We start from the raw sequence: 17482 nt of genomic DNA on the forward strand, positions 1-17482 counted from the left end.
GTTCTTTTGCATTTCCCCAGGGCTGCTACAGACTCAGCAGCATCCTGGAAGTTAAACAGTATCAGAGTCTCCAGACTGCAGGCCCTCTGCAATTACTGGTTTAGAAAAGTATCTCGTTGGGTCTAGGGACCGCCTTTTTTCCTGGGTTGAGATCTCCATTTTGGAATCCTCCCTACCTCCTTCAGCGTAGAGAAAGAAAGCTTCAGATTTGGATTTTAAACAGGTTTTGAACACCAAAACAGAATATTTATTTCTCAAAGTCCTTGCAGACTTGTCACAGCTTGTCAGAGTTACAAACAAAACAGTCAATTGGTGAAACCATAGAGATGATCTTTCTTTTTTCTTCAGTTACTGAGGTAATCTAGTTGGTAACCTACCTAGTTGGTCAGCTAGGTAGCTCTGAAAAAATCATTGTAAGTACGATTGAGTTGATTGAGTGATTGAGTTATATAGATAAAGAAGCTAATTGAGATAGATAGATAGAATAGCAATTGAGTTATAGATAGTAATTGAGATATAGAAAAGTTATTGAATATTATTGAGCAGTACTTCATCTCCAAAGCTAACCTTGAGCTATAGATAGGGAAAAACCTGTTTTTCTAACCATAGCGGCTCAGGGTTAGGGTGAAAGGATCCCAGGATATTTTCTACCTTTTGGGGAAAAGTTACCCCAGTAACTGAAGAAAAAAGAAAGAAAGATCATCGCTATGGTTTCACTAATTGACTGTTTTGTTTGTAACTTGGACAAGCTGTTCCAAGTCTGCAAGGACTTTGAGAAATAAATATTCTGTTTTGGTGTTCAATACCTGTAGTAGCCTCAATTGTTGGGAATCTCAAGCTTCTAAAGAAAGACCCCCGCAGTCTGTTCAGACAAAGAGAGAAGCACATCTTAGTTTTATTTTTATAGGATCTGGGTGTGACAGCACACTACTGTTGAAGAAAGTTGCTCAATACTATCTTCATCTCCATAGCTAACCTTGAGCTATAGATAGGGGAAAACCTGTTTTTCTAACCATAGCAGCTCAGGGTTAGGGTGAAAGGATCCCAGGATATTTTCTACCTTTTGGGGAAGAGTTACCTCAGTAATTGAAGAGAAAAGAAAGAAAGATAATCGCTACGGTTTCACCAATTGATTGTTTTGTTTGTAACTTTGACAAGCTGTTCCAAGTCTGCAAGGACTTTGAGAAATAAATATTCTGTTTTGGTGTTCAATATCTGTAGTAGCCTCAATTGCTGGGAATCTCAAGCTTCTAAAGAAAGACCCCTGCGGTCTGTCCAGACAAAGAGAGAAGCACATCTTAGTGTGACGGCACACTACTGTTGAAGATAGTTGCTCAATACTATCTTCGCTTTGCTAAAGGGCTGCACTATCCATGAGTTTTCAGATATCTAGGTGGCAACCCAAACACTGCTGCCTGGATTTCTGCCTCCAGGACGTTTTACTCTGGGAGGCTGAGAGGAAAGGCCAAGAAACGGAGACCCGGCAAAGGCGGTTTTAGAGTCTGCTCATGAAACGTAAAGTTCAAAATATGAATCACAGAATATTAAAATAGTCCAGCGGATGATACATCAAACGGCAGCCGCTCCAAGCACCGCCTGCTCAGCCAGAGCTTAAATAGCATGGCTTCGGAGAATTAAATGCAAGGGATTTCCAATTTACATCCGATCAGGATATTGCCCACAAGCTGGAAAAGGCCCAATTCCAAAGCAATTTGGGTGGCGTGTAACTTTCTTTTATGGCCTGCCTATGACAGGTGTTTTATGGAACCTCCTATTTCAGTGGCCATAAAAACAGGCCCAATGTACCAGCTCCATCCCCGCCATTGGCAAACGCCTTTAATTCCCTTATTTTAATGGACTGATTAAAGCAAGGATCAATTTGACCCGATAAATCTGACACTCGCCACCAGCGAAGCAAACACTCATCTTAACTTATGAGGCCATTTCTCCCGCTTCGTGTTTTTTGGGGGGTGGGAAACCGGGAAAGGGACATCGGTGGTTGGCTTTTAATGGAGGATCAGTAAACCCACAAGGTATTTGCAAAGGTAAACAACATTTTGAAAATTCTGCAAAATGTGACAGAGCTGAGATGAAATTCTGGTCATGGATTATATGTTTACAGCAGATATTTGGACTCTTTTCTACTGTATGTTGTTCGTACTGCAAAGTTAAATCACTTTGATGCAACTTTCACTGTCTTCTGGAATCTCATAATATATAGTTTGGTGAGGAATTCCTTACCAAGTTGCACAAACTACAGATCCCCAAACTATTGCAGATTGCATTAAAGTGGTGGGCATTAAACTAAATGCTACATAGTTGCCAGAAATACAGCTTAATGGTGTAACATTAGAAAATGTTGACCATTTCCACTCCCTTGGCATCCACCTCTCCACAAAAGTCAACATTGACACTGAAATACAACACCGCCTAAGCTCTGCGAGTGCAGCATTTTTCCAAATGAAGCAGAGAGTGTTTGAGGACTTACAAAGTTGCAGAATTAAGTTACTGGACTATGTTGTGGCACAGCCTAAAACAGAGCAGTTTAAGTTGTATCCATAGGAATACTAAGGGGCTTGTTTATAAAATTATTGTCCTCCCAACCCTGCTATATGCCTGTGAGACGTGGACTGTCTACAGACGTCACATGCAACTCCTGGAACGATTTTATCAGCTCTGCTTCCAAAAAATCCTGCAAATCTCTTGGGAAGACAGGTGGACAAATGTCAGCATGCTGGAAGGAGCAAAGACCACCAGCATTGAAACGATGGTCCTCCGCCATCAACTCTGCTGGACCAGCCACATTGTCTGGATGCCCGACCACCGTCTCCAAAAGCAGTTGCTCTATTCCGAATTCAAGAATGGAAAACAGAATGTTGGTGGGCAGGAAAAGAGATTTAAAGATGGGCTCAAAGCCAACCTTAAATACTCTGGCATAGACACTGAGAACTGGGAAGCCCTGGCCTTTGAGCGCTCCAGCTGGAGGTCAGCTGTGACCAGCAGTGCTGCAGAATTTGAAGAGGCACAAATAGAGGGCGAAAGAGAGAAACGTGCCAAGAAGAAGGCGCATCAAGCCAACCCCGACCGAGACCGTCTTCCAACTGGAAACCAGTGCCCTCACTGTGGGAGAAGATGCAGATCAAGAATAGGGCTCCACAGTCACCTACGGACCCACCAGCACACTCAGCCTGGAAGACCATCCTACTCAGACAACGAGGAATCGCCTAACTATATAGTTGCCCTCATGTATTAAGATTCTGCATCCATGGATTCAAACATACACATCTAGAATATACTAAAGGAAAAGACTCCGAAGCAAACCCTGACCTTGCCATTTTATATAGAGACACCATTCTACTCCTCCATTGTATGCAACATGTTCACCTGTGTGTTCACTTTGCAAGTCAACAGCGTGATGCAGCAACTAAAAAAGCCAATGTGAGTCTAGGCAGCATCGATAGGAGTCTAGTGTGTCTAGTAGATCAAGGGAAGTCATAGTTCCAGTCTTATTTTCTACCAATCACTCCAATTACAGGAAAAGAGATTTTGCATAGGGTTGCTGTGAGTTTTTTGGACTGTAATGCCACGTTCCTGAAGCATTCTCTCCTAACATTTTGCCCACATCTATGGCAGGCATCCTAAGAGGTTGTGAGGTCTGTTGGAAACTAGGCAAGTGGGGTTTATTTATCTGTGGAATGATGTCCAGGGTGGGAGAAAGAACTCTTGTCTGTTTGAGGCAAGTGTGAAAGTTGGCCACCTTGATTAGCACTGAATGGCCTTGCAGCTTCAAAGCCTGGCTGCTTCCTGCCTGGGGGAATTTTTTGTTGAGAAATGTTAGCTGGCCCTGATTTCATTTATTTATTTATTTAAAGCATTTATATTCTGCCCTTCTCAGGGTGGAGCACAGCATATACACGGCAAATATTCATTGCTGGGACATACAACCATAAATATATTCAAACATTAAAATCACTTACATCCACATTAAAAGTTGCTTAAAAACCATCTCAGAACATCATTTTGCCTCATTGCACTGCCCCAAAGGCTTGGCCCCACAGCCAGGTTTTCACCATCCTTCTGAAGGAGAGGAGGGAGGGGGCTGATCTAAAATTGCCAGGAAGGGAGTTCCATAAATGGGGGGCAATCACTGAGAAGGCCCTGTCTCTTGTTCTGACCAAATGTGCCTGTGATAGTGACAGGACTAAAAGCAAAGCCTCCCCAAAAGATCTTAGTTTCCACAGTGGTTTGTATAGCGAGATACGTTCGGACAGATCTCCTGTCTGGAATTCTCGTTTTTTAGTTTTGTCCTTTATTTTGTAAGGTAAAGGTAAAAGTTTTCCCCTGACATTAAGTCTGGCCATGCCCAATTCTGAGGATTGGTGCTCAACTCCATTTCTAAGCCGAAGAGCCAGTGTAGACACCTCCAAGGTCAAGTGGCCAGCATGACTGCATGGAGTGCCGTTACCTTCCCTCCGAAGCAGTACCTATTGATCTATTCACATTTGCATGTTTTCGAACTGCTAGATTGACAGAAGCTGGGGCTGACAGTGGAAGCTCACGCCATTCCCTGGATTCAAATCTATGACCTTTCGGTCAACAAGTTCAGCAGTTCAGTGCTTTAACCCACTGCTCCATCGGGGACTCCTTGTTCTTTATTTACTGTCCTGATTTTAGAGTTTTTTTTAATACCGGTAGCCAGATTTTGTTCATTTTCATGGTTTCTTTCTTTCTCAAACAAACAAGAGCTTTCTCCCACCCTGGACATCGTTCCACAGATATATAAACCCAACTTGCTTTGTTTCCAACAGACCTCACAACCTTTGAGGGTGCCTGCCATAGATGTGGGCGAAATGTCAGGAGAGAATGCTTCTGGAACATACAACCCGGAAAACTCACAGCAACATAAAATGCTCTTGTTTTTTTTTTTTTTTTTTTGTGAAGGATGATGTTGTCTAAAATAAATTGCGCCATGCTGTAAATGCAAGCCTTATCCCAAACTATACAGAGTCGCAGCCTTCTCCAAACGTTTGGAACGGAGCGAGAACAAGATTGGATGGGATCATTACATTTCCAAAAAAAAGGAAGGTTAAGAGGAAGGAAGGAGAGGTGTTTTTAAAGTCAATTCCCCTGCAGTTGCTGTTCTTTCCCCCAAAAGCCAATTGCTTAAGAGCAAGGTCACCGCTTCTATTTTCTAAAATAAAACAAAACCATTTCTATTCCTATTTTCCAATCAAAGCGAGAAGGCTGTTTTATGTAGTGGTTTTTGGGAAACTTGCAAGAGTCCTGAATTCAGCAACATCAAAAATACATCTATTACAGCCCTTGCAGTTTAGACTTTGGCAGATTTGATTATTCAGAGAATTGATTAAAAATGTTCCCTCTAGAAATCTCTAGGTCCAATACATGGAAACGCTGGTGGTCCCACGCATTTCGGATAATAGATATTCAACTTGTTTTTCATCACATTGTTTCCCCTCCATTCTTTTGTGCTCTTCATGTTTAGAGAAATGAAGTATTCATACCTATAGCTTTTAACGCCAGAGGGGGGAAAAAATGAAAAAATGCTTTTCAATAAAGGAAGCAACTGTTCCGTGTGTATCCACACTCAAATATGAAGCTGAACGTTCAGAGAGGCATCTATTGAAGCAGGCTAAGTAAAGGTAAAAGTTCCTCTAGTTGATTCTGGGAGTTGGTGCTCATCTCCATTTCTAAGCCGAAGAGCTGGCATTGTCCAGAGATGCCTCCTAGGTCATGTGGCCAGCATGACTGCATGAAATGCCGTTACCTTCCCACCAAGGTGGTACTGGTGGTACACTGGGACTGTGGTGCAGCTGGCTGGGAGTCAGCTGCATTAAGATCACTGCTGACCAAATGGTCATGAGTTAGAAGCCAGCCCAGGTCGGAGTGAGCTTCCGACCAATTTTGTGTAACTTACTGTCGACTTTGCAGCCTGAAAGACAGTTGCATCTGCCAAGTAGGAAATTTAGGGGAGGGGAGGCTAATTTAACTGAGTTACGAGGCCATAAAAATCTCCAGGAAGTATGCAAAGAATGAGGAAGTACTTCATCAGTGTCACAAATGGATGGATGGTGAAGCAACAGTTACCCTGGGTGGCCAGAAGCTGGAATGTTAAATAGCCTCTGAGCGTCTGTCTATATATGTTGTGTGTCTATGGCATTGCATGTTTGCCATCTATATGCCCCATATGTTGCACGATGTGTTCTGCATATAAGTTAAATAAGTCAGGTGAGAGGATACAGCCCGGCCATGCTCCTTTCCCAACCTTGAACCAGTCAGTTTTATGTAGTCTATTCTGACTGTTGCTACTTGGTCCTTGTACAGATTCCTCAGGAGAGAGACAAGGTGGCTTGGGATGCCCATCCCACCAAGAACTTGCCTCATTTTATTATGATCCACACAGTCAAAGGCTTTAGAACACTCACTAAAACAGAAATAGATGTTTTTTCTGAAACTCCCTGCTTTTCTCCATTATCCAGCATCCGGATATTGGCAATTGGGTCTCTCATTCCTCTGCCTTTTCTAAAGCCAGCTTATACATCTGGCAACTCTCACTCCATGTATTGCTGGATCTTCCTTGCAGGATTGTGAGCATTACCTTATTGGCATGAGAAATAAGGGCCACTATACCAAAGTTTGAGCATTCTTTAGCATTTCCTTTTTATGGTATGGGGATATAAGTGGGTTTTTTTCAAATCTGATGGACATGCTTGTGTTTTCCATATTTGCTGGCATATGGCATGCATCACCTTGACAGCTATCCCTCTATTCTGCTTTGGTTAGACCACACCTGGAATATTGTGTCCAATTCTGGGCACCACAATTGAAGGGAAATGTTGACAAGCTGGAATGTGTCCAGAGGAGGTCAACTAAAATGATCAAGGGTCTGGAGAACAAGCCCTATGAGGAGCAGCCTAAGGAGCTGGGCATGTTTAGCCTGAAGAAGAGAAGGCTGAGAGGAGATATGATAGCCATGTATAAATATGTGAGAGGAAGCCACAGGGAGGAGGGAGCAAGCTTGTTTTCTGCTGCCCTGGAGACTAGGATGCAGAACAATGGTTTCAAACTACAAGAAAGGAGATTCCATCAAGAACTTCCTGACTGTGAGAGCCGTTCAGCAGTGGAACTCTCTGCCCCGGAGTGTGGTGGAGGCTCCTTCTTTCGAAGCTTTTAAGCAGAGGCTGGATGGCCATCTGTCAGGGGTGATTTGAATGCAATATTCCTGCTTCTTGGCAGGGGGTTGGACTGGATGGCCCATGAGGTCTCTTCCAACTCTTTGATTCTATGATCTTTCAAGATTCAGTGTACAGCACGCATGGGCAAACTTTAGCCATCCAGGTTTTTTGGACTTCAACTCCCAGAAATCCCAGCCATCTTACCAGCTGTTAGGAATTGTGGGAGTTGAAATCCAAAACTTCTCTAGGGCCAGAGTTTGTCCAGGCCTGGTCTAGAGCATGTAACTAGAGCATGAACTGTTTGCTGCCATGTGAGGATTTCACAGGGCACCTTGGAGAGCCTGAAAAGAGCTCTCCAAGGTGTTGAAACTATTTGGGGGGAATAGAGTTTGGCAAGTCCTGGAAAGTTGAGACTAAAACCTTCACCAGATTCATACTTCCATTTACATCATATATATATATATATATATATATATATATATATATATATTGTTGTTCATTCGTTCAGTCGTCTCCGACTCTTCGTGACCTCATGGACCAGCCCACGCCAGAGCTCCCTGTCGGCCGTTACCACCCCCAGCTCCCTCAAGGTCAGTCCAGTCACTTCAAGGATGCCATCCATCCATCTTGTCCTTGGTCGGCCCCTCTTCCTTTTGCCTTCCACTTTCCCCAGCATAATTGTCTTCTCTAGGCTTTCCTGTCTCCTCATGATGTGACCAAAGTACTTCAACTTTGTCTCTAGTATCTTTCCCTCCAGTGAGCAGTCGGGCTTTATTTCCTGGAGGATGGACTGGTTGGATCTTCTCGCAGTCCACGGCACTCTCAGAACTTTCCTCCAACACCACAGCTCAAAAGCATCGATCTTCCTTCGCTCAGCCTTCCCTAAGGTCCAGCTCTCACATCCGTAGGTGACTACAGGGAATACCATGGCTTTGACTAGGCGGATCTTTGTTGCCAGTCTGATGTCTCTACTCTTCACTATTTTATCGAGACTGGACATTGCTCTCCTCCCAAGAAGTAAGCGTCTTCTGATTTCCTGGCCACAGTCTGCATCTGCAGTAATCTTTGCACCTAGAAATACAAAGTCTGTCACGGCCTCCACGGTTTCACCCTCTATTTTCCAGTTGTCAATCATTCTTGTTGCCATAATCTTGGTTTTTTTGACGTTTAGCTGCAACCCGGCTTTTGCGCTTTCTTCTTTCACCTTGATTAGAAGGCTCCTCAGCTCCTCCTCGCTTTCGGCCATCAGAGTGGTGTCATCTGCATATCTGAGGTTGTTAATGTTTCTTCCAGCAATTTTCACCCCAGCTTTGCATTCATCCAGCCCCGCACATCGCATGATGTGTTCTGCATACAAGTTAAAAAGGTTGGGTGAGAGGATGCAGCCTTGCCGTACGCCTTTCCCAATCTTGAACCAGTCTGTTGTTCCGTGGTCAGTTCTTACTGTTGCTACTTGGTCCTTGTACAGATTCCTCAGGAGAGAGACAAGGTGGCTTGGGATGCCCATCCCACCAAGAACTTGCCACAATTTATTGTGATCCACACAGTCAAAGGCTTTAGAGTAGTCAATGAAGCAGAAGTAGATGTTTTTCTGAAACTCCCTGCCTTTCTCCATTATCCAGCGGATATTGGCAATTTGGTCTCTTGTTCCTCTGCCTTTTCTAAACCCAGCTTGAACATCTGGCAACTCTCGCTCCATGTATTGCTGGAGTCTTCCTTGCAGGATCTTGAGCATTACCTTACTGGCATGAGAAATAAGGGCCACTGTACGGAAGTTGGAGCAGTCTTTCGCATTTCCCTTTTTTGGTATGGGGATATAAGTTGATTTTTTCCAGTCTGATGGCCATTCTTGTGTTTTCCATATTTGCTGGCAAATGGCATGCATCACCTTGACAGCATCATCTTTTAAGATTTTAAACAGTTCAGCTGGGATCCCGTCGTCTCCTGCTGCCTTGTTGTTAGCAATGCTTCTTAAGGCCCATTCAACCTCACTCCTCAGGATGTCTGGTTCTAACTCATTCACCACACCATCAAAACTATCCTCAATATTATTATCCTTCCTATACAGATCTTCTGTATAGTCTCGCCACCTTCTCTTGATCTCTTCAGCTTCTGTTAGGTCCCTGCCATCTTTGTTTCTTATCATACCAATTTTTGCCTGAAATTTACCTCCAATGTTTCTAATTTTCTGGAAGAGGTCTCTTGTCCTTCCTATTCTGTTGTCTTCTTCCACTTCCATGCATTGCTTATTTAAAAATAGTTCCTTATCTCTTCTGGCTAACTTCTGGAATTGCGCATTTAACTGGGCATATCTCCCCTTATCCCTGTTTCCTTTTGCTTTCCTCCTTTCTTGGGCTACTTCCAGTGTCTCAGCAGACAACCATTTTGCCTTCTTGGTTTTCTTTTTCTTTGGGACGTACTTTGTTGCTGCCTCCTGAACAATGTCTCGGACTTCTGTCCATAGTTCTTCTGGGACTCTGTTTACTAAATCTAGTCCTTCAAATCTGTTCTTCACTTCCACTGTATATTCGCTAGGAATGTTAGTGAGATCATATCTAACTGGTCTGTGTATTTTCCCTGATCTCTCTAAAGATCAACACACCATAGGAACCTGGAATGTAAGATCTATGAGCCAGGGCAAATTGGATGTTGTTATTGGTGAGATGTCAAGACTAAAGATAGACATTCTGGGGGTCAGCGAACTGAAATGGACTGGAATGGGCCACTTCACATCAGATGACCACCAGATCTACTACTGCGGACAAGAGGAACATCGAAAAAATGGAGTAGCCTTCATAATTAATAAGAAATTCGCTAAAGCGGTGCTTGGATACAACCCAAAAAATGACAGACTGATCTCAATTCGAGGGCAAGGAAAGCCTTTCAACATAACAGTGATCCAAATATACGCCCCAACCACAGCTGCTGAAGAAGCAGAAGTAGATCAGTTCTATGAGGATCTGCAGGACCTACTGGATAATACACCAAAAAGAGACATTATTTTCATTACAGGAGACTGGAATGCCAAGGTGGGAAGTAAAATGACAACTGGGATCACAGGCAAGCATGGTCTGGGAGAACAAAATGAAGCGGGACGCAGGCTGATAGAATTTTGCCAGGAACACTCGCTGTGTATAACGAATACTCTCTTCCAACAACCTAAAAGACGGCTTTACACATGGACCTCTCCAGACGGTCAACACCGAAATCAGATTGACTACATCCTTTGCAGCCAAAGGTGGCGGACATCCATCCAGTCGGTGAAAACAAGACCTGGGGCTGACTGTAGCTCAGATCACGAACTTCTTATTGCCCAATTTAGAATAAAACTAAAGAGCTCAGGGAAAAAAAATATATATATATATATATATATATATATATATATATTCATTCTATACAGGCTTCCTGTTCTCTAAGAACTCTTTCTCAATCTGACACCAAGAGCGCTTTCCGTACACCACGAAACGCTGTCCCTTACTGGGGTCGTGCTGCTGCCTCCATAGAACGTGACCTCTTCCCACGTAGAGATGAAAACCGAGACGGCGCTGAAGGTAGGCAGGTTCTTGAAATACTTGCGGATATCTTTGGAGACCCTCTTAAGGAGGGCCGGATCGGTGCTCTCGCGGTAATAGATTTCGCCCCGGATGCCGTTGTGGACGTCGGCCCAAAAAGGGGCAATGAAGGCCCTCCCATCAGCCAAAGGGAAGGACTCGGGGGTGAACTGGCTGACAACCACATTAAAGGAAACCACTCCGTTGTTGTTCACCTGTGGAGGAGAAAAGAGGACGGTGTGATTTAAGGCAACAGAAATCTTGGCCGCAAGAAGAGGAAGACACCAGCTGAAAATTATACCTCTGTTGGAGGAGACAGTGGGACGAGAAGCCCAGCTATTCAATTATGGGTTGTAAATAGGGCTATATATCTCAGCACCTCTCTTTGCCCCTCATCTCACCCTGAGGCTTGGAAGGAATGAAGATTCGAAAATCCACAGAGGAACAAACTGCAGGAAATACATCCCATAAGTTGGTGTTTTTCCTCTCTGGCATTTTCTCTACATGCTGAAAGAGATGGAGTGAGGCAAACTTTTGGAAATGGTCCAAGCCAAGCTCCGGCGATAATACCATCAGTATCCACACACCCAAAACAATTAAGTCCCATCACCCTATGCCTCCATGCTCCCTTTTTCTATATTACTTTCATACTTCTGAGCTGCTGAACTTGCTGACCAAAAGGTTGGAGGTTCAAACTGGGGAGTGGAATGAGCTCCTGCTGTTTGCCCCAGCTTCTGCCAATCTAGCAGTTGGAAAACATGCAAAAGTGAGTAGATTAATAGGTACCGCTTCTGCGGGAAGATAACAGCATAACAACATGTAGTCATGTCGGCCACGTGACCTAGGAGGTGACTATGGACAATGCCAGCTCCTTGGCTTAGAAATGGAGATGAGTACCATCCCCAAAAGTTGGACACGACTAGACTTAATGCCAGGGGAAACCTTTACCTTTACCTCAATTATTTCACAGATGAAAACTTGGATGCATGTGGCCTTTATTTATTTATTATTTATTTCTGGTATTTATATCTCTACCCCGAAAGGGGGATTCAGGACAGCTTACATAGGCAGCAATTTGATGCCGTTACATGAACAATTAATACAATAACCATTAAACAAACCATCAAACCATTAAAATACATAAAATACATAAGCTATTAATTAAACAATATAAAAACATTTGTTACCAAACAGAATCGTATCCTCATGTAAATCGCCTTTCCAATCCATTTCCACTAAAGTGCTAATTTATGTCTGCTGACCGAAAGCCTGGTCCCATAGCCATGATTTTCCTTTCTTTCTGAAATCCAGGAGGGATGGGATTGATCGTATCTCGCTCAGAAGTGTGTTCCACAGGCGGGGGGCCACCACTGAGAAGGCCCTGTCTCTCGTCCCCACCAGCCGCATTTGTGATGTTGGTGGGAGCGAGAGCAGGACCTCCCCGGATGATCTTAAGTTACGAGGCAGATGCGTATAGGCAGATGCGTTTGGACAAGTAAGCCTTAAGAGCATTAGAATGGGGATCCAGATGGAAAAAGTTAACAATGAGGAAAGTCAGACAAGTGAGGAGAGGCTGCAGCAGTTTGCTTTTGCCTAAGCCTACTGGGAAGGGCAAAAATCTACTCCGTCTTCTCCTTTTTTCTCCCTTCTTAATTGATCCAAACTACTTTTGTCCTGAGCTTGCAGCTATTGACATAAGTTGAGGACATGGGAGGAAAGTGAGAAGAGGAGAGAGAAAGAGAGACATTTTAAATGCAGCTGGAAAGCAGGAAGATAATCAGGACTATGCCTGCCAAACTAAGATCATTTGAAGATAATGGTGCTTTTCTAAACACAGGATGGTTTTCACGGTATGTCCCTCCTCATTTCCATGGGAAAAGTGCAAAAGTGTGAGTTCAATTGAAATAGGGGAGGAGAGGAGGAGGGAAAATAGAGCCAGATTACTAACAGGAGCTATATACAGAGAGCATACCACCCTCTGCTACGTCAGCTCCACTGGCTGCCTGTCTACTTCCGAGCTCAATTCAAAGTGCTGGTTTTGACCTATAAAGCTCTATACAGTTCTGGCCCAGCTTACTTGTCCGAATGCATCTGCCTCTATGTCCCACCTCGTAACTTAAGATCATCCGGGGAGGCCCTGCTCTCGCTCCCACCAACATCACAAATGTGACTGGTGGGGATGAGAGACAGGGCCTTTTCGGTGGTGGCCCCCCACTTGTGGAACGCGCTTCTGAGCGAGATACGATCAATCCCATCCTTCCTGGCTTTCAGGAAGAAAGTACAATCGTGGCTATGGGACCAGGCTTTCGGTCAGCAGACATAAATTAGCACTTTAGTGGAAATGGATTGGAAAGGCGATTTGCATGAGGATACAATTCTATTTGGTAACAAATGTTTTTTTTTATATTGTTTAATTAATGGCTTATGTATTTTATGTATTTTAATGGTTTGTTTAATGGTTATTGTATTAATTGTTCATGTAACGGCATCGAATTGCTGCCTATGTAAGCCGTCCTGGGGTTGAGAAGAGACGGGATATAAATACCAGAAATAAATAAAAAATAAATAAATAGAAGCTTATCCCTCCCTGTAGACTCAGGCAAAAGCACACAGCAGTCTCTTCTAACTAATCCTTTCCCATCCCACCCAAATTTACATAGAATCATTGATTTGGAAGAGACCTGGTGGGCCATCCAGTCCAAACCCATTCTGCCAAGAAGCAGGAAAATCACATTCAAAGCACTCTTAACAGATGGCCGTCCAGTCTCTGTTTAAAAGCCTCCCCCACACATCACAGCAGAGAGTTCCACTGCTGAACAGCTCTCCCAGTTAGGAAGTTCTTCCTCCTGTTCAGGTGGAATCTCCTTTCCTGTAGCTTGAAGCCATTTGTTGTTTCTTGGTCACAGTTGCTCCAGTTTATGGATAGTTATAACTTTTTGGATTGCATCAACCCTAATCCCCCCCCCCCCCCCCAATGCACCGTAGTTTTGAAGAGTTGTAGCTCACAAATGCAACCTTTCCCAGCTCTGAGTCAAACTTGATAAGAAGCGGCTTCAAACACAGGGAGCTGTCTCCATTTCTTTTCCTTTTTTGCCCAGGTTTTGACTTTCTTCTTGATCCTGCATCAAAGAAGTAATTCTGCCCTTTCAAGCACCGACCTGGGAGATCAGGTAAATTGGCCCTTTGCAAAAAAACCAAAAAAAAAAAAACTTTCCTGAAGCAGGAACAAAATAATTCTTTATTTTCCTGCAGCTCCCTCCATATCCTTGTTTCTTGTCATGCAACAGGAATAATGTGAGACACGTCAAGGCCCGAGCATCACTGCGGTGTTTAATCACCGGCAAGAGGCAATTTATGGCCTTTTATATTCCTGCCCCGCGAACATTAGCCCATTAAATACACCTTTGACTTTCTTAATCATAAAACCTATCAGTTCATGAAATCTAAGGACTTGTCAGGTGGGATCCCATAAATCTTCCCAGGCTCTGAAATGCCGGAGGAGAGCTGCATTTAAAATGCAGGCAGCTAATGGCCGGGAAATGAATGATCAGGTCCAAGAGGAAGACCCAGCGCTTTACTTACGAAAATGGTCCGGTATGGGATGCCAAAGAAGATGAACGGGAAGGAGAGCTTGATCTCCGAGGAGCTGCCGTCGTCCACTTTGGGAGTCTTGGTGTCGTTCTGCCAGAAGGGATACAAAATCGCCATGGGCTGAGCTGCAATTGGGGACATAGGGATTATTTCAAAGGACAAAGGCAACGTCACAGCCAATCATTAATAGTATATATATATATATATATATATATATATATATAAATGTAATGTTCGTTTGTGGGATTAACATAACTCAAAAACCACTGGATGAATTGACGCAGAATTTGGACACTATACTCCTAACAGACCAATGAGTGACCATCACTCATCACACCCCCACAAATAAACAGTGGAAACTACTTAAAAACCCCAAAAAGGTAAATGATGATACAGAAAAAAGGAAGAGGGAGAGAAGAAAGGGGAGAAAAGAAGGAAGGAAGGAAGCATGGAAGCAAAGAGTGAAGGAAGGAAAGAGATAGAGAAAGAAGAAAGGAGTGAAAGAGGAAGGAAAAGAAAAAGGGGAAGGAAAGAAAGAGGTAGAGAAGGAAAGAAAGAGAGAAGGAAAGAAAAAAGGAAAGGAAGGAAAGAGGGAGCAAAGGAAGGAGGGAAAGGAGGAGAGAAAGCGGGAGGGAAGGAAAGAAGGAAAAGAAGAGGGATGGAAGCAAAAAGCGAAGGAAGGAAGGAAGGAAGGAAAGAGGTAGAGAAGGAAGAAAGGAGTGAAAGAGGAAGGAAAAGGAAAAGGGGAAGGAAAGAAAGAGGTAGAGAAGGAAGAAAGGAGTGAAAGATGAAGAAAAAGAAAAAGGGGAAGGAAAGAAAGAGGGAGTGAAGGAAGGAGACAAGGAAAGAAAAAGGAAAGGAAGGAAAGAGGGAGGGAAGGAAGGAGGGAAAGAAGGAGAGAAAGCGGGAGGGAGGGAAAGAAGGAAAAAGAGAAGGAAGGATGGAAGCAAAAAGCCAAGGAAGGAAGGAAGGAAGGAAAGAGGTAGAGAAGGAAGAAAGGAGTGAAAGAGGAAGGAAAAGAAGAAGGGTGGAAGGAAAGAAAGAGGTAGAGAAAGAAGGAGAGAAGGAAATAAAAAAGGAAAGGAAGGAAAGAGGGAGCGAAGGAAGGAGGGAAAGAAGGAGAGAAAGCGGGAGGGAGGGAAAGAAGGAAAGAGAGAAGGAAGGATAGAAGCAAAAAGCCAAGGAAGGAAGGAAAGGTAGAGAAGGAAGAAAGGAGAGAATGAAGGAAGGAAAGAAGAAAAGACAGAAGGAAGGATGGAAACAAAAAGGGAAGGAAGGAAGGAAAGAAGGAAGGAAGGAAAGAGATAGAGAGGGAAGACAGGAGAGAAAGAGAAGGAAAAGAAAAAGTGGGGAAGGAAAGAGGTAAAGAAGGAAGGAAGGAGAGAAGGAAAGAAGAAAAGTAGTTTTACCAAGCCTTCTCTTTAGCGATAGAGAGGTGGTACCTCACCAAACTACAGCTTCCACGATTCCATAGCATTGAGCCATTACAGTTCAAGTGGGGTCAAACTTCATCAATTCTACAATGTAGATGCACCCCTGGTGCCAAGAACACTTTAGCATTTGCACACATATAGGTATATACATGTGATGTGTGTATGTTGGGGTTATAAACACAGAACTGTGTTTCCTGTCGAAGTTTTGGGTTGTGTTTGGAACCCCTGGCTTGGATGCAAAGCTGCCGTCATAAAATATATATATCAGGGAACGATCATAGATTACGATTCAGAGAATTGCAGCCCATAGTCATGTGCTGCTCCAATCTATCTCTGCAGATGAAAACAAAAACATCAATCATCAATCTCTCATCACTCCGTTGTTGACTGCAGCCTGCCCACAATTGCTCAAAGCTGGGCAAACCTGGAGGGACTGGAAGCTAAAAGCTTGCATCAAGCAGGCAGAGGAGGCAAGGATGATGGATAAATTGACACATGGAAAGGCATCCCAGGTTTAGCACAAGGATGTAAATTCCTTGAAATGTGGCTCTTTTCTTATTGCCAGCCTTAACACACACAGATATACAATCACTCCTCCTCTTCCCAACTTCAATTTGTGGAAATACGTATGTATTTGTTAACTGTGACTCCTTTCCTTCCTTCTCCTTCCTTCCTTGCTTCCTCCTCTTTCTTTCCTTTCTCCATCCTTCCTTCCTTCTTTTTCATTCCTTCTTTTTCTTCCTTCCTTCCTTCCTTCCTTCCTTCCTTCCTTCCCTCCTGCTCCCTTCTCCCTCCTTCCTTCTTCTCCTTCCTTCTTTCTCCGTTCCTTCCTTCTTTTCCTTCCTTCCTCCCTCCCTCCCTCCCTGCTCCCTTCTCCTTCCTTTCTTCTCCTTCTCCTTCTTTCCTTCCTTCCTTCCTTCTTTCTCCTTTCTTTCTTATTTCTCCTTCCTTCCTTCTTTCTCCTTCCTTTCTTATTTCTCCTTCCTTCCTTCTTTCTCCTTCCTTTCTTATTTCTCCTTCCTTCCTGCTCCCTTCTCCCTCCTTCCTTCTTTCTCCGTTCCTTCCTTCTTTTCCTTCCTCCTTCCCTCCCTGCTCCCTCCCTCCCTCCTTGCTCCCTTCTCCTTCCTTTCTTCTCCTTCTCCTTCCTTCTCCTTCCTTCCTTCCTGCTCCCTTCTCCCTCCTTCCTTCTTCTCCTTCCTTCTTTCTCCGTTCCTTCCTTCTTTTCCTTCCTTCCTCCCTCCCTCCCTTCCTCCCTCCCTCCCTTCTCCTTCCTTCCTTTCTTCTCCTTCTCCTTCCTTCTCCTTCCTTCCTTCCTTCCTTCCTTCCTTCCTTCCTTCTTTCCTTCCTTCCTTCTACCTGGGATTCCCCTGCTTTTGGTATGTTGCTCTTTATTTACTGTCCTGATTTTAGAGGTTTTTAAAATACTGGTTGCCAGATTTTGTTCATTTTCATGGGAATTCCAGAGAACAAACAATCAGGGCCAGCTCATGCCTCCCAACAAAGGATCCCTCAGGCAGCAATCAGCCAGGCTTTGAAGCTACAAGGCCAGTAAATGCTAATCAAGATGTCTGATTGTTACATTCACACTTGCCTCAAGCAGACATGAGTTCTTACTCCCATCTTGGACATTATTCCACAGGTATATAAACCCCACTTGCCTAGTTTCTAACAGACCTCACAACCTATGAGGATACCTGCCATAGATGTGGGCCAA

At 43.8% G+C, this 17482-nt stretch overlaps 1 protein-coding gene across 1 annotated transcript in view; it reads right to left on the bottom strand.

Moving 5' to 3' along the window:
* Positions 1–17482, bottom strand: part of LOC132782273 (tubulin-specific chaperone cofactor E-like protein) — a 154653-nt gene that overhangs the window by 77983 nt on the left and 59188 nt on the right. The window contains exons 10-11 of the mRNA XM_060786936.2: positions 14327–14460; positions 10672–10959 (exon numbers count right to left, since the gene is read on the bottom strand). Coding sequence (XP_060642919.2) covers positions 10672–10959; positions 14327–14460 — 422 coding nt within the window. The remainder of the gene's footprint in view (positions 1–10671; positions 10960–14326; positions 14461–17482) is intronic.

The sequence above is a fragment of the Anolis sagrei genome, chromosome 7, assembly GCF_037176765.1.
Source record: "Anolis sagrei isolate rAnoSag1 chromosome 7, rAnoSag1.mat, whole genome shotgun sequence".
NCBI classification, from domain to species: Eukaryota; Metazoa; Chordata; class Lepidosauria; order Squamata; family Dactyloidae; genus Anolis; species Anolis sagrei.